This window comes from Cydia strobilella, chromosome 13 (assembly GCF_947568885.1).
Source record: "Cydia strobilella chromosome 13, ilCydStro3.1, whole genome shotgun sequence".
NCBI classification, from domain to species: domain Eukaryota; kingdom Metazoa; phylum Arthropoda; class Insecta; order Lepidoptera; family Tortricidae; genus Cydia; species Cydia strobilella.
The window spans coordinates 9,180,113-9,198,517 of record NC_086053.1 but is presented as its reverse complement, the minus strand read 5'-3'; the positions used below and the strand labels follow the sequence as shown (position 1 = coordinate 9,198,517).

The 18,405-nt window shown below is 39.6% G+C and overlaps 1 protein-coding gene across 1 annotated transcript; it reads right to left on the bottom strand.

The window, feature by feature from the left end:
• Positions 1–5,032: 5,032 nt before the first annotated feature.
• On the bottom strand, positions 5,033–15,652 carry LOC134746650 (acidic juvenile hormone-suppressible protein 1-like). The gene is made up of 8 exons (XM_063681151.1): positions 15,528–15,652; positions 14,585–14,718; positions 11,013–11,834; positions 10,757–10,926; positions 10,421–10,674; positions 10,118–10,330; positions 9,850–10,032; positions 5,033–5,360 (listed from the first exon to the last, which is right to left on the bottom strand). The coding sequence occupies exons 1-8, from the start codon at positions 15,613–15,615 to the stop codon at positions 5,086–5,088; spliced, it is 2,139 nt and encodes a 712-aa protein (XP_063537221.1). The 5' UTR covers positions 15,616–15,652; the 3' UTR covers positions 5,033–5,085.
• Between the last annotated feature and the right edge of the window lie 2,753 nt (positions 15,653–18,405).

Here is an 18,405-nt window from a genome sequence, read left to right as displayed (position 1 = left end):
ATTATAAATTATACAGTTATGTCAAAAAATTCACTTATTGAATATAATGGGTTGTCCAGTAAAAAGTTTCTCAATCGACGCTTGAATGTTGTATCGGATGGTTCCGCCCTTATTTCTGCAGGTAATCGCTCATAATAAGTCGAGCCGATGACACGCGGGTTCGCGCGCAGTGCAAGTGTTAATTTAAACGTCAAACTTTTATAAAATTATGACGTATAAATAACATTTGCACTGCGTATATGTTGTCAAAATCGTTGCAGACTTTTCTTGGTCTAACTCTATGAGACTAGCTCTTAATAACATTAGGCCTTCCTAGTCGCCTTCCTTTACAGTCGGGTGTCAGATGGCTATAAGTATAATCATCGTCATCGTTCGTGTTTTAGGCCAGGAAATAAATGCCCAAAAAACGGTATAGAGGGAAATGCAAGGAACACAATTTTTAACTTCGTAGCTTTGTTTGGACTAGTTAGGAGATGAACATATCAAAAGTCCCCGGCCATAACCCTGGTGCTGGGGGGGGAGAGGGGGGTTTGAAGGTTCCATTTTTCGGTTTTTCGATTATATCTCGGAATCTATGCATCTGAGTGACTTGGCCACTTATACAACATGATAAGAGATTTAATTTGTTACAAGTTTTATTCAGTCAAGTTTTTCGATATCTTGTATAGCTTTTGAGATATCCGCCCTTCAAGGTTTATTTAGGGCTCTCATTTTTATCTTGATCATCTACATCGGTGAAGCTGCTAGGCCGGGTTTAACATTGACACCATTCCTAAGTAAAAACAAAATAAAAAAAATGATTTTTTATAAAACTCCTCTTTACGCTTAAACCGCAGAACCGATTTCGTTGAAATTTGGTACAGAGATGGTTTGAGTCCCGGGACAGTACATAGGATAGTTTTTATAACCAAAATCATCTTTTAAGGGTGTGAAAAGTGGGGTGGAAATTTGTATGGGGAATCAATAACCACTGAACCTATTTAAATAATATTTGGGATGGTCTACATGTTTGATTTAGTTGATAATGATACCAAACATGACTTCAAACCTAAATTTAAACAGTATTAACCTCAGGAATTCAACTTCGGCGAAGAAGCTGAATTCCCCTCACACCAAATTTCAAACCTTCAAAGTATGATTTTTAAGATAAAATCTATATTATATCCTGTCTCGGGACTTAAAACACCTACTTACCAAATTTCAACTAAATCGGTTCAGCGGTTGAAGCGTGAAGAGTTAAAAAAAAGTTATTTGTTTAAAGTTAATATGTTTTTACTTCGGAAAGGTGTATTGTTGATACCATAAATGAATTCAGCACCCCCGATTTATACGAAAACGTTACCAAACCCGGCCTAGCAGCTTTACTGATGTAGATAATCAAGATAAAAATAAGAGCCCTAAATAAACCTTCAAGAGCGGATATCTCAAAAACTATACAAGATATCGAAAAACTTGACTGAATAAAACTTGTAACAAATTAAATCTCTTTTCATTTTGTATAAGTGGCCAAGTCGCTCAGACGCATAGTTTCCGAGATATAATCGAAAAACCGAAAAATGGAACCTTCAAACCCCCCTCTCCCCCCAGCACCAGGGTTACGGCCGGGGACTTTTGATATCCTGAGTTTTTCTTTTACTAAATTTAAAGACTTCTACACAAAAATATTTCCTCAGTGAATAGATTGCTACGTAACTCCGTGTATATTTCTCTATTTTTCCATATAATATATATGTATGTATGTGTATTAGATAGCAAATAATATATATAGCTACTTACATAATTATAAAACCCAATATACGTATATAAAATACGTACATAAAAATAAAAAATACCAGTAATGCATGTTTATTTAATTAAGCTTTTTTAATTGACTAAGTAAACTTTATATTATAAGAAAATTGTTTATCCAAAATCCGATCGCTCTCTAAAATTGTGTCACATATATTGTAACTAGCCCTAGCACAGGCCCCGGTCTTTTTGGGCTGTTACTGCACACTATGTCTTTAAACAATGGCTTAAATTAAAATGTATAATTAGAAATAGTGAAAAGTTTGTTGTATATATTTAATGAATAAAAAAAAAATGTTCTACTCCTAACTAGTCCAAACAAAGCTACGAAGTTAAAAATTGTGTTCCTTGCATTTCCCTCTATACCTTCTTATTGCTTGGCCTATTTGTGCAGCAAGAATTCCACCTAATTAGAATTTATTCTTATTAGAATTACTAAATACTAAATATTATATTTACCTAATGTTTACCAAAACAAAAAGTAAATCAGGATCAAGTTTCGTACACCTACAATTCTCAAAAAGTACTTACAATAGTTACAATACTATTACTTAACTAACTAAGTACTTACTAAGTTTACGATTGCATTGCACCAAATCATCGTTATAGAGTTCGTTAAATTTTATTGTATGGAAAGTTTAATAGTAAAACTCCGCGGCCCGCCGGGTGACGTTGATCAGTCTGTCAAGCGCGGATGGTGCAACTGGCACTTACTGTATTTATTTTGTTTTAACATTTGTTTAATTTTAAATAATTATGTTTATGCATAAAAAGTCTTGTTTTAATATGTAATGTATGTACCTACATATGCAGGTACTATGTATTTCCCATTTTAATACCTACTAAATAAAAAATAAATATGAAGAGATAAATATGTAGAGAGGTAATCTAATAAATAAATAAATAATAATGGCACACGCTTGTTTTCTGGCACATAATGGCACAGCTTGTGTTCTTATGAGAACAGTTTTCTAATACGAGTATTATATATGTTGCTAGCGCCCTCTATGAACGAGTAGCGGCTTAATGTTTTCAGATAAGTAAGTACTGGACCATGACTGGACCGAATATCGTGCGCTGTTCTCGCAAATACACATGCAGCGCCATCTATACAAATTTGTGTAAAACCCATTCTAGTAAATATGCGCGCTAAGAGATGGCATCAAGTGTCAAAATAGCTAAATCATTTTCAAAATAGAGTAATAAGTTACACATTTATGTATAGTCTAGACAAAAAAATTCAAAACCGCTCTCCTTCTTGATGTTGGAACTAACTTAATAGGGGATATTACTGCAATATTCTGCCACCAGAGTGCAGGAATAGCCTTTTTAGTAATACATAGAGTAACTTATACATACTCTACCTTTAACAGGTTTTTGTCAAATTTTCAGAGATAATAAAATATGACATTGATGCATCAAGGCGGTTTGCTTATAGAGGACACCGGGAAACGCGAATTCGAAAATTCGCTATCTGAATCTTTATTATCGCTCAAATATGCAAGAGTGACAGAGATAAAAAAAAATCTTGTTTCACGATAGACCCTCAGATTGTCGTAGTGGCGCCCTGGCGCCTCCTACGCAGAGTTTCGCGTAATATTCCCTATTACAACAATGATGTTGGCATGTGCCTAATATATCTACATTTAGTTCGTATATATGCCCATAAGGGACCCTGCGCGTTGGAGGGTCTGCCATCTTGTGGCCTGAATCGGAACCATAAACATGTACATCACATGTACATTGACACTTCACGCCAAAGCAAGTGCTGCCATCTTGTGGGCTACTTTGGAAGCATAAACTACACATTTACGCATCGCGCCAAAAATCTGACGTCTCCTGTGCTGCCCCCTACAGTTTATGCACGCTCCCTATAGAATAAGTCTTCTCTAGACAGATGTCACATTTATAAACATGTATTTCTCTTCTGATCGTTTGCCTGTGCGGATGCACAATACATTTTGGAGTCTAAAGTGTGACGTTTTCAATCAAAAGGTCCCCACATTGTCGCTTACCATAAGGACGAAAATTGCTTGTATCTTTATACGAAAAACCTGTCAGAGCGTCCTTGTGGCAGGCGACAATGTGGTACGTTTTGCTTGCAAACGACACAAACATATGGTATTTTATTGAGTATTCCACGGAATAACCAACATGGCAGCAGATCGTGTACTAAATTCGCTATTCTACCTATAGTTACTATTTTCCAAAAATGTGCGCGTGTGATTTCGTAAAATTATTTTTATAATTTATTCGCAAAATAAAAAGAGATGGCAGCTGCCATTCAGAATGTTTCAGTTGAAAAATTATCCGAGATCCAAGATTATCCATCCTGGAAATTTATGATACGGATGTTGCTCATCCACAACGATCTTTGGGATTGTGTGGGCACAACTGAAAATAAAAACGAAGACGCGAAGAAGCAGGAAAAGGCGCTCTCGAAAATCACCTTGAACGTGAAGTGAAGCCTTGTAGCACAATCGGATTAAGTCTAACCTCGAAATCCTTCCAAAGTTATGAAATTTGGTATGTATGTTAATTAAAGGTCTCTTTTTCATGTCCACACTATTTGACATTTGGGGACCTCGAGGAATCGCAGCCATCTTGGAAAATCTGTACCATCCTGGAGAAATCTACCGATATGTCATTATAAAAAATCCGTATTTCCATCCGCTGGCCAATAAAAAAAAAACATTATTTGTTACATAGATATTTCTATATCTGAATTTTCGTCGTTGTAATAAAAGAAAAAACGTAGTGTTCATTTGTTTATATTTAATGGTTTAAACATAAATGCAATGTGAATTATATGAGAGATCGTGAAGCTAATATATATTATTATAACAAAAATTACTATTTAAAATATCGGCATGGTGGGTCAATTCTATACATACTATTAAGATATTGGTAATTATATACTAAATATTACTAAATAACTAAATGCGTAAACCAGCAAGTTGTAAATATTTAGCAGATTAGTAACTATTGCTTTAACAGCCAACAGGCATTTATTAACTAAAACAAATATATATTAACTCATAGTATTACATATACAATGAACGGTTTCTACATAAATAAACACAAAATAAGTAACAAATAAATATTAAACATATATAACACAACACGCACGCAAACTATTTACATCAGATAGTGACATTCGCTACTCAACAATACAATGTTTCTTGACTATTCACTAGACTAAACTGTAACAGTTCCAGTCAATAAATCCGAAACAGTCACAGTCAATAAACCCGATGTAACCTATCAAAGGTTTAAGCCATAGCAATCTAGGTACGTTTAGTTCGCATTGTCGGTGTGAGGCACGTAAACCTCGGGGGTGGGCTTATGGTGGATCATGACATCCTGCACCATGATGTTGTGCAGATGCTCGATCTGCCACAGGTGCAGAGGACGGTCGACGGGGAAGCCCAACGGCTCATCGCTCATGCGTCGAGCTCCGCTGCCGTAGCCAGGAGATATCACGTGGTCGAAACCAGTACCCTGTTGGACCTTAGGCGCACGGTACTCAGAGATGTAAGTCAGCAGGACGAAGGGCATACCACCGACGCGACCTGAAAAATAACACGGTGTTTAGTATTCCACCTAATTGCTTTGCTAACTCATCTGAAGTAGCGCGGCTACTGGCCGGTGACACAAATGGTCCATAAAAAAACAATAAATGTCAATACTTCAGTGTCATTCGAATAGCGAGAGGAATTATATCACAATTCCTAATAATATTTCGTAAAAACCAAACTAATTAAGTGTTCCCTAATTATTAATGTAAAGAGCACCAGGAAGCAGCCACCAACAGCAGAGGCCTCTGCCAACACGAGCAATTTATTTGAATAAAATAAGTATCCAATTCGTAATACATTTTGTCCGTGACAAACAATGGCGGAAGGCGAGGTGCAATCGTTATTGCATATAAATACGTTGACACTAAAAAAATAATATTTGTCTAACAAATTACAAAAGGCTTATGATGTATCCAAAAGTGTAAACTCTCGTGTTTTGTACACATAATTAATGTCATTACCGGGTCGAACGCGATTAAATTTTATTATTTTACCTTTTTTCCGTGACCACAGCTAGTGCAACCTAGTTGAAACGTCGGAAAAAAGGTAAAATAATGAAATTTAATCGCATTAGACCCGGTAATGACATTAATATTATGTATCCAAAACTGTTAAATTGGATAGTCTAGACTCGGTGCAAGATTACATGGTACAGTTTTCGGAGCTCGATGACCCACGTTAGGACTTCAAAAAATTGTCATAGAGATTATCATGCTGGAGATGCAAGCATACCCCAAAGCTAAACCTTCAATAAGCTCGTTAGAAAGTTTCGACTCATTATATTCCGCCTGCAAAAAGTAAGCTTTAACCTTTTGGACGCCAATGATGGATATATCGGCACCACAGGTCCAACGCCAAAGACCGATTAATCCGTCACAGACCACAGAGCAACATAGACCTACGTGCATGTGCATAAAGTTCAATTTCAGTTTTGACACTTCGGTGACGTGGCGTCCGAGTGACAGCTTTTGTGTTTGACACGGCGTCGAAAAGGTTAAACTGCAACCGTCTAGTCCAGGAGCCAACCAAAAATATTTTTACTGAAACCAAGCATGATTGTTTAGCTAGGCTACTTTTATCGAAGCTGACTTTGTTTGAGTTTGATGGTCAGCTGGAGAATTGGGCCACATTTCATGATACATTGTGAGAACATAGATAAATTTCATTATCTGCTGTCTTGTGTCAAAGGTCCAGCACTGAATATTATTAAGAGTCTTCCGATCACGTCTTACAATACAACTATCCTGTACTTTGGCAAAGCTTACTTGATAAGTACCAAGATGTCAGGGCGTTGACCGGCAGGTCATCATCATCATCATCATGTCAGCCGATAGACGTCCACTGCTGGACATAGGCCTCCCCCAAGGCTCGCCACTCCGACCGATCCTGTGCCGCTTGCATCCACCGAATTCCCGCGACCTTCACCAAGTCGTCGCTCCATCTCGTTGGAGGCCTACCGGCAGTTCATCTTCCGGTACGCGGACGCCACTCCAGAACCTTTCGGCCCCACCGGCCATCAGTTCTGCGAGCAATGTGCCCCGCCCACTGCCACTTAAGATTCGCAATTCTGCGAGATGTCGGTGACCCTAGTTCTACTGCGGATATCATCATTTCTGACTCTATCACGCAGAGAAACCCCGAGCATAGCTCTCTCCATTGCCCTTTGCTTGACCTTGAGCCTTTTTATGAGGCCCATCGTTAGCGCCCATGTCTCAGATCCGTATGTCATCACTGGCAACACACACTGGTCAAAGACTTTTGACTTAAGACACTGCGTCAATTTGGACGAAAAGATACTGCGGAGCTTCCCGAACGCTGCCCAACCGAGTCGGATTCGACGAGTGACCTCTTAGGTATACATAATCGTCAACAACTTCGAGCGCAGAGCCTCCGATTAATACGGGAGTTGGCACAACACGGACGTTAGACATGATTTTCGTCTTGTCCATGTTCATTTTTAGACCAACACGTTCAGATACTCTGCTGAGATCAGCGAGCATTTCACTGAGGTCCTCCATGGTCTCAGCCATGACTACGATATCATCGGCAAACCGAAGGTGAGTGATGTACTCGCCATTTACTGAACCGCCTTGAACTTGGTCGACTATCTGTTTTGTCCTCTGGCACTTGGCGGGCTAGACAGTCATACTCTAGAAGCGGGTATTTAGGGTTCTTAAGGGTCGGCAACGCTTAAGTGGCTCCTGTGATGTTGCTTATGTTCATGAGCGACGATGATCGCTTCCCATCAGGCGGCTCGTCTGCTCGTTTGCTGACTATCACAGAAAATTGTTGGAACATACTTTTCCTAGTAGTTTCTTAGCTCCCGGACTATAAATAATCAACAAGTCAAAGTGAAGTCACCTGGCAACTTCACGCAGCCGAGTCACCTTGCATAAACCTGCCAGTTTCAAATATTCGAACGCGACCTCGTCTTCGCAATAGGTTTGATTAGCTGTTTCGCGTAATAATGATACTCAAAATAATTCCTACCAAAACAAACTGACTTGTGTGCATTGCATCTCAAATCATCTGATTTAGGCTCGTAGTCTTTTTCGTTCAATCATTCCAAGTGCAAGAACTGCTACAAATGTAGACCCACTCTGCTGCAGCCTAAAATGGGTGACCTTCCATCAACTCGGCTGTTGCCTAATAAGCTGTTTGAGCATGTAGATGTAGACCTAGCCGGACCTTTCTATACATATAAAGGAAAGCTAACGGCGCAATGCTAGAAAATAGATAAGGCTTATTTAGCGGTCTTCGTTTGCTTTTCAACTAAAGCCGTTCATTTGGAAACGCTCTCTTTTCTCTCTGCCGATTGCTTTCTGGCTTCTCTAGATAGATTCGTATCCCGTCGCGGTCTCTCGGCATGCTTTTATTCCGATTGTGGGACGAATTTCACAGCAACCAGTAAACATCTTGCTGATGTTCAGAAATGTATGGCTGACAACAGCACTCAACAGGATATTTTGAACGGCTGCGCTCAGCGCTTAATTAACTGGCAGTTCAATCCTCCTAGTACCCCTCACATGGGTGGTTTGTGGGAGCGCTGCGTTCGCATTGCGAAATATCATCTTGTGCGTGCTGTCGGGGACAAAGCTTTGACTTTTCAGGAGCTAACGACAATTTACTGTAAAATTGAAGACATGATGAATTCACGGCCATTATGCGCTCTTCCGGCTAGTGATAATCCTCATGAGTTTAATGTCCTAACTCCTGGACACTTCTTGACAGGTAAGAGTCTGACAGGTGTACCAGAGTATCATTTACAGTCTGTACCTGTAAATCATCTATCACGTTGGCAATATTTACTTACAAAATTGCTCTCAACTGTTTTGGAAGAAATGGAGCCAAGATTATTTAAATACTTTGCAGCAAAGGTCTAAATGGTTCACGTCGCCTCCCAATATTTGCCTGGCTTGCGGGTTGCTACACCGAGTAAGGCGCTGTATGTGTCGCGCCTGCATTACACCGCCACGGCTGCTGAAGTGGTGGAGTATGTACACCAGAAGACCGGCTACACTCTGAGGGTGTTCCAGCTTCCAGCCGCGACCGCTGCAGGGGACCATCGAGTGCGCCGACTTCTGGCCGAATGGTGTCGTGTTTCGGAGGTTCCGGGGCAAGCTGCCGAATCCGACACAAGACCCGACGATTCAACGCCGTTTTGTCGCCTAAATAGTATTTAGTTTTTAAGTTTATAAAATGCATATATATGTTAGTCTGCAAGGTATTTGTAATATGGGCCTTGTTGCCTGATTAAAATTTTTAAATAAATATTAATGCAGGAGACTTAGTGTTAGTCAAGGATGACCGAGTCTCTGCTTGCAGTTGGCCACTTGCAATTGTCCAACAAACACATCCCGGTTTAGACGGCATTGTGCGCAAGGTTACTCTGCGCACAAGAGCTAACAATTCTTTTTTGAGACCTGTTATTAAACTGTGTCCCCTGCCCTATACTTACTAAATCCCATCTTTTTACTCATTAATCGCATAGATTTTAGTTATCTTATATTGTATAAGAAAGCGACATAGTGCTTTAGGTGGGGGTGTTTAGTATTTCACCTAATTGCTATGCTAACTCATCTGAAGTAGCGAGGCTACAGGCCGGTGACACAAAAGGTCCATTAAGAACAATAAGTGTCCCCTAATTATTAATGTACTTAAAGAAAGAACCCGGAAGCAGCCACCAGCAGCAGAGGCCTCTGCTAACACGACGACCCGCAGCCATCGCTAATATAAGCTACGTTCTTTTATGTTAGTATAGCACACAACCAACACAGTCCACTTGGCTTTACGCCACACACGGTTTAGTTACATTTTCCTAAGAATCAGTAATAAGGATAAAATATATATCGCAAATATTATGATGCTTACTTCAATAAGATTTTGTCCCACTTGGGAAAGGATTGTTAAGATAATAAGCTGTTTTATTATCATTATAACGATGTAAATGATTATAACTTAATTTAATTCAGCATAAACATACCCTTAGGAAGCAGCAGACGCTCAGGGAATCCTTCAATCTTCTGAGCCTGGCTCAAGACGAATTGACCCTTGCCGTGCAGGGCGTTCTCAGCCTTCTCGTAGACCTCATGAGCGCTGGTCCAGTCGTCAATGGTCCATGTGTTATGGGTGGAATCGCGCTTGATGACGTGCTCACCAGCGGGCACTGTACAAATAAATGTATATAAATATCGCAAATGATAAGGGAGCTAAGGTATGTATTTAAGCATTCAATTGTATATTTAACTTACAGTCGTGAGTGAACTGGTCGATTTGGAAGAAGTTTTCGGTGTTGAGATGAAGAGGGATTTCGTGGCCGTGGCTGTCGTATTTGGGAGCTAAGAAGAATTTGACGAGAACGGTCTTGGCGACTTCGCTCTTGACGCTCACGCGGATCTGGAAGACCTTGTGGTTCAGGCGAGGGACCTGGACGAGGACACTGACGTCATCAACAATCACCTTCCCTGTAAATTAATTATTGAGTAAGTGAGTATAATATAGTATAGATGAAAATAGCAGCACTAAAAATAACGTAGTTATTTAATCTAACGTACTTTCAAAATCGTTCATGTGCAGATGGTTGGTAACGTTCACGTAGGTGTGCTCGAAGTAGGTGACCAACTTGTCAGTCTCAACCTTATGGATAGTAACAGCAGGAAAAGCAAGTTCTTCAGGCTTATAGAGAGGCAGCTGCTGGTGCCACATATCGAAGAGGTTCAACACACGCTTCCAGATCATGTAGAAAGCGGGGTCGCGAAGAGCGGTCTGGTAGAGTTCCAGAGCGGAAGGCAAGACCAGGGGAACGGTACTGGAAAATATAAAAATACATAAAATACTTTTATATACTAAGTATAAGTACATTGTAGTAAAAACAATGATTTAATATTTACTTCTGGTGGTAAGCGTGCTCGTGAACAATAGAATTTCCGAGGAGTTCTTTCCAGAGGGTGATGAAGTCCTTATAATAACCGGTGTTGGGAGAGTCAGCGTTGGCTTCAATAAGGCGTCCGAGAACATCGATGGATTCAGGAGTGCGCAGGCTGACGTGCTCGCCCAAGTTCTGAGAATGTAGTGATACATTTTAAGTTAAGCAAATGCAACATTATACAATAGAAATAATAAACAACAATTTATAGAAGTACTTACGTTGATGTAGTATCCGGCGTCGATAGCGTCACGAATACGACGCTCGTAGTCTTCAATAGCTTTAATTTCATGAACGAAGTCTTCTTGATAAAGGTGGAAGTGGTTAGGCCTAACCGGGAATGGGATCCCGTTGTGGTACAGGAGACCAGGGGTATAACCTTCCTCAACAGTGCCGTGCAGTTCAAGATCAGGGATCTCACCAAGACCGTTCGACAGTCTCTCCATGTAGTAACGAGACAGGAGCTGCTTGTGCCAGTACCAGAACCATTCGCCACGGTAGTCCTTCACCAAGGGGCAGGTTTCGCTTCCGAGCCACTTCGGGTAAGCCACTTGAGTGTTGTAGTACCATGTGTTGAGAGCATAATCGTGAGTCCAGTAGAAGACAGGGGAATCGACAGAGAAGTAAGGCCAGACGGTCTCGTTCCACCTAATCACTACATTATCATTCCAGATGTAAGTCATCGGGTAGTACTCGACTAGGTGCATGCCATGAGTGTTGATCCTCTGGGCAGTGGTCATAACTTCTCCATTGTGGAAGTAAGAGGGGAAGATTTCGTAGAAGGGCGGGACAACGAATCCTTGAGTGTCGTGGCGGTGAAGAATGGCGGTGGTGAGTACGTAGACGTACATGTTCTCATTAACACGGTCTCTGAGGTACACGGCAGTCTTGTAGAACGTATCGTAGTCCTTAGCGGAGAACAGAACTTGGAAGAGAGTCTCAGCCTCGAACTGATGATATTCTTCAAGAATAGAGAAAGGCACCGCACGTGGCAGAAGACCATTCTCCATGAGATCCACGTAAATCTTGACAGCAGTTACATTCTGAAAAGGAGAGGTACTATTTAACACTAACATAATATATAATCATAGTTATCCTTTTAACCGTTCATACTCAAGGGGTAGGTATAGTATGAATTTTATCAAATGATTTTTACGCCTAAGACCCTGATCTGTTAAACAAAAGCCACTGTTTCTTTTATGTGAGCGGTCGGCCATTGTGTCTGAGCGCGTGTCAAAGCAACAATGTCTTTTAAATAGCGGCTGTATCGTGGTGGTCAGACACAATGGCCGACCGCTCTCACATCATCATCTGCCTGCGCCATTTCCCATCACCTGGGGTCGGCTCTCCGTGTCCGTTTTCTCCATTCCGGGCGATTTTGGGCGATATCTGGGCGATGTCTGCATGTTTCAGGTCTTTTTGAACCGTCGTTAGCCAAGTGGCGGAGGGTTATCCGCGCCCACGCTTCGTCGTTGGTACGTCTATGGCTACTCGCACCATGTAATCTTCGGGACGTCTGAAGTTGTGTCCACGAAAACCAGGGTAAACGTTTTTCTTGAATTTTTTGAAGCTACCTCTGATATATTCGTTCCTGATTTTGTCGAGCCTGGTGACGCTCGCTGACCAGCGCAACATGCGCATCTCAGTGGTGTGCAGTTTTTTTAGATGTTTCTTAGTATAGGCCCGGCACTTTGTTCCATACAAAATAGCGGGGCGAATCGCACTTTTATAGTTTCCCTTTGGTTTTCAGGGGCATTCTTTTGTAGCACATTACGCCTGTGAGCTGTCTCAATTTATTCCAACCTGATATAGTACGTTGGGTTACGTCACTGTCAATTTTACCATCGTTTGCTTATTATTGATCTGAGGTATTTAAATTGATTTACGGTTGGGGTAGGTGATCGTCAAACAGGAGCTTGATTTGCTGTCCATCCGTTGTACCATCGAATATGCAAGACATATTTGCTCGGTTTTCTTGCAGCTAATTGTGAGACCGTTCTCTTCCAGTGACTTTATCCAGAGATTAAACTGAGATTGAAGGTTCTCAACATTGTCAGATATTATCAGCACGACATCATCCGCGTACAAGATATTCCAGGGCCCGTACCCTGGTCAGTTTCTCGTTAAATTTAATTAAATAAATTAAATTAAAAAACGTTAAATAGTCCATGGTAACGTTAAACAATAGAGGGCTGAATGCGGAACCTTGATGTACTCCGACCTCAATTACGAAATCATCACTGGTACCGGCTGGGCTGACTACTTGGGTGGTGACATTGTTGTACATGTGTCGTATAAGTGATATGTACTGTTTGGAAACTTTTTGAGCACTTAGAGCGTCACATATTCAATTTCGAGGTACGTGGTGGACTTTTTTTTACTTTACCTTTTCGAGCAGGATTCGCATTGTTTGTACTGCGTCCGATGTAACTTTCCCAGCGACGCAGCCGCATTGATTCTCAGTTAATTGAATTAAACGGATTATTCTATGTTTATACCATTATTTTTTCTTCCTATTCGCGATTCTGCACAATATAAATTCCACACGGCTGAATTTTATCACATGCGTTATTCTTCACACTCATTAATTTTTCACAATCTCGTTTCTTCCTATTCGCGATTCTACACAATATAAATTCCACGAAGCTAAATTTTATCGCCACCTACCTCTTCGTTTGGTGTACTAGAAAGGGTTACCCCGAAGTTGGTTCCATATTAATTTAGAAAAAAATCCAATCATAAGGGTAGGAAAACAGGTAGGTAGCTACATTGCAAGTTAAACAAAAGAAGAGGAGAAGTATCAGGCAAATTTTCAGCTTGCCTCAAGGACCTACTCCAAAATGTCTACCAGCTCTCCGTCTACTAGTTGTGTAGAATCAAATTGATAAGAGTTGCGAAAATTGTATAAAAATAGAACTGTGTGAAGCATAACGCATGTGATAAAATTCAGCTACGTGAAATTCATATTGTGCATAATCGTGAATAGGAAGAAACAATATTGTGAAAAAATAATGACTGTGAACAATAACGCATGTGATAAAATTCAGCTGCGTGGAATTCATATTGTGTAGAATCGCGAATAGGAATAAACAAGATTGTGAAAAATTAATGACTGTGAACAATAACGCATGTGATAAAATTCAGCTGCGTGGAATTCATATTATGTAGAATCGCGAATAGGAATAAACAAGATCGCATGTGATAAAATTTAGCTGCGTGGAATTCATTTTGTGCAGAATCGCGAATAGGAAGAAACAAGATTGTGAAGAAATAATGACTGTGAAAAATAACGCATGTTATAAAATTCAGCCGTGTGGAATTCATATTGTGCAGAATCGCGAATAGGAAGAAAAAATAATGGCATAAACATCGAATAATCCAATTAAACGGATTATTCTATGTTTATGCCATTCTAACCGATTGTTTAGTATTCGTTCCGAGATTTTAAATGTATGAGACATAAGTTTGATCGCTCTGTAATTACTACAGTCGCGGACATCCCCTCCCTCCCTCCCTTCCCTCCTCCCTTGTAAAAAGGCACGAGAAAGCTTTTCCGCCATGTGCCGAGGATATGTTGACCGACAATTAGCTTGTTTAAGAGCCGACCGCTCGCACAAAAGAAACAATGGATTTTGTTTAACAGATTAGGGTTTTAGGCGTAAAAATCATTTAGAAGATTGATACTATATGTCAAATGTCTTAGTATGGACCCATACTAAAACATTTTATTCATACTAGGTGATCCTTTTTATAAGTCTTGAATGAAGTTATGGGTATTTAGTTCATGACTTACGCTGTAGTGCTCAATGTTCTTCTCGATTTCCCAAGTACTGGCAATGGTCTTAAGTGGCTCGTAGTGAAGGGGCTCATGGATATGGTAGAAGAGGGATGACAGGTCAACCTGACGCTTGAGGGAAGCCTGGTCAGCTAAAACAAATAGATGTACTGTAGTAATGTATTACACTCAATAATTTTGCTTAATATCTAATGTTAAAATTACAAATTTATATGCAAGACATATGACGGATAATTAATGGAACTATTAACAGTTAACTCTAAATTTCAAGCAAAATGTAATAGCCCATACACACAGCACATAGCAGCATAGCGACAGAATGAGCTTTTAGCATAGTAATATGTAAAAGAAGAATGAGCTTCCGTCTGTCTGTCTGTCTGTCTGTCCGTCTGTCTGTCTGTCTGTCCGTCTGTCACAGCCGAAACTACTGGACCAATTAAGTTGAAATTTGGTACACATATGTAAGTTTGTGACCCAAAGATGGACATCTAACCTAAACAAATTAATTTTAAACACGGGGGCCACTTTTAGGGGGTTAATGAGAAAATTAAAAAATTAAGTTTGTCAAACTATATCGTGTTACAATATGTCAAATGAAAGAGCTTATTGTAAGAATTTCAAATATATTTTTTTTATAATTTTAAGATAAATAGTTTGAAAGTTATTCAAGAAAATAGGCAAAAATTGACCATTCCCCCCCCCCCCTTTATCTCCGACACTACTGGGTCAAAAATTTTGAAAAAAATCCACAAAATAGATCTTTACCTATAGATCAATTTCAAATAAAATTGTTTAAACTGTGTAATGTACGGAACCCTTGGAACGCGAGTCCGACTTGCACTTGGCCGGTTTTTATAACGCTAATATCATAATATAGCAATGTCAAATCATCTCACGAAAAACTGAATAAATCGCTGATGAGAGAATAGTGGTGACTTACCAGGCTTTTGGGGCCAGATCTTCTTGAGGGGGTCGCAAGACCCGCCGACCACTAGGAGCGCCAAAGCACACAACACGAGACGAGCCATGTTTGCCAGTGCTGAATTGCCACCAGCACCCCCTTTTATACTGCCACTGGCCTGATAACGGAGAAACGAACTGAATGGATTTTGTTATCATAGGTCAGGCACCGGTAAAGTCACCTTGATAAAAGCTATGCATTACACTTTAGAACGGCGTGTTTTATTTATTTAATTATATATATTTTTGAAAGGCTCTAAGATAAGATAAAGTAAGTAGCTATAACTTGTGAAATTAAATTTACAAAGAAACACAAAATGGAGTTTTTTTTTTTTATTTAAACTTTATTGCACAAAGACATACAATTATGTAGAAATGGCGGACTTAATGCCAAAAGGCATTCTCTACCAGTTAACCGTAGGGCCAAACAGAAACACTAAAAGATGGTGCAAGGAGAAACGAACAATTCAGTAAAATCAATTGACAAATACAAATAAGGGCCAACATTGTATAAAATTATATACTTAAACATACATATATATTATATAATTAAATATACTAATACATATATGGGATGATGGACACTAGACGAGTTCTTCATTTAGCAGATGACGACGGAGCATCCGCTTGAAAACTAATTTGCTTTGGGCTTATGTTATAGGGAGAGGGTGCATTCCAGAGACGGATTGCCTGAACGGCGAAAGAATCAGACATAACATCGGTACGTTGTGGAAGGATTGAAAGTTTAAGTGAGCGGGAGAAATGCAGTTGATCCGGGACGGGGGGTATCAAAATTAAATTTACTTTTGAGATATCCTGGAGCAGAAGGTTAGGCTCGTACAAGATAGAAAAAAATGTGAAAATGATACGAAGGGATCTACGACGACGAATGGAAAACCAATTGAGCTGACGGCGATAATAGGACGCATGATCGTATTTACGAAGGCCATAGATGAAGCGTATGCCATTATTGAGGAGGCGATCTATTTTGTTAAAGTACTCCTGAGAGATGTTAGTGGTGCACACGTCGGCATAGTCAATAACGGGTAATACTAATGCCTGAACAAGTAATCTTTTGATACCGACTGGTATAAAATGTTTGTCGTGTTACAACGACATTATTACCTTGAGAAAAATATTGATTCTGTGAAATCAACGTGCTATCTGTTAAGGGTTAAAGGAGCTAGCATTTAGTGCAAAAATATAATTTCAACACCCTCTAAGGGCCGATTGCCGAAACGAACCGAATGCATTATATCCCTGGCTGCTTCTTGTTTTCGACAAAGCGTCACCGACTTGCACACGGTGCAGAGAAAACGCAGTCCGTCTGTGATCATCCTAAAACCAGGGCCTAGCCAAGATGACAATCGTACTAAAAACCACTAACATTTATTGAGCTATATATATTGTTTACCATGATTCATCAAAGATGGACAAAGATTTACCACAATTATGAATAAGGAGTGAAAATTCCCGATAAAAAAGCTTGAAACCCCCAAAATCACACATTATAAATCACATCGTGTATACATTTGACGTTTTGAAAGACCTACACTGCGCTCCTACCGGCGAAATTAAACGCGGTAGCCCTCATTGCATCGCACTCTCACATATAAAGAATTAAGATGCCCTTCAAACACGATTTAATCTGATATCAATAGGCCATCGAGAGACTACCCCTGACCAAGCTATCTCGAAGTGCCAGCGAAGCGTCTCCGTTTCAGCTTAAGCTTAAATTATTTCGCATGTCTATTCTGTCCGGCTATTTTACAGGTCGCTCTTCTTAACTGATTCCCGTGAAATTTGAGCAGGTTCGATTATTATATGATTTTTTTGTCGGTACAGATTTTGAAAGTTTTTGAATTGGCTGAGCCATGGGGGCTCTTGACGTCTACAGCTCACATAGCCACTATTTACAGAGCTTGTTGTTCAAAATATACCTATCCTTTATATACTCCTCTTTTATATGTAGGTAGGTAATAATTGCAGATTGTACTTGTGTTTGTTTTATAATGATGTTGTTAGTTAGGGGCCCCTGAACATGCACGATACCATAATTTTGAATCACCGAATTATTTTTCATCTGAAGTGACTAAGTTTTTGGATTTTCGAAGCTAGTCATTTCAATACTGTTCAATCAAAACACTTTTACAAAAATAAAACCTATCGAATCGCATGCCATAAGTGGATATTTACTGACCTCTTGGTCCCCTGCCCCCTAAGACGGACATGACGAAACTATGACGGTTCCATTTTTACCCTTTTGGCTAAGAAACCCTAAAAGTCATCCCTAACAACCCTTTTTGGCATCTTACTTACACCATTGTAACAAATGAGTCAAATGACCGCATAACTATCCCAAAACTTCAAGAGTCAATTCAAGCTAATAATGAACTACACCTACAATAAAACTCATTACTACTCTCTCTCGGACACGTTATCTATGTTATTTTTTGCGTAAAGTGACAGATATGAACAATCAAAAACATTAATATTAGGTAAGTAACTGCATTACAAAAATAAATATGATGTATTATCTCACTGTGATAGTTACCTATAAAAATATCTGCCATAAGAAGAGAGCAAAATTACGTCATTTTAAAATGTCATTCTGATGTAAAACTTTTACTCGCTCTAATTTATTTGTATTACGATTTTTAGAAACGAAAAGTAGTACACAGTCGCCATCAAATATATCGGCTCAAAAATATCTAAACTCGCACTCTTAACGCGTTGACAATTATGTAGAGGCGTGTTCAGATATTTGTGCGCACCTTGGCCGTTGGCTACTGTACCAGACGATAATTTAATAATGTGTCAATACCTATGTAAATGTTCATGGTAAGTTCCATGTAATT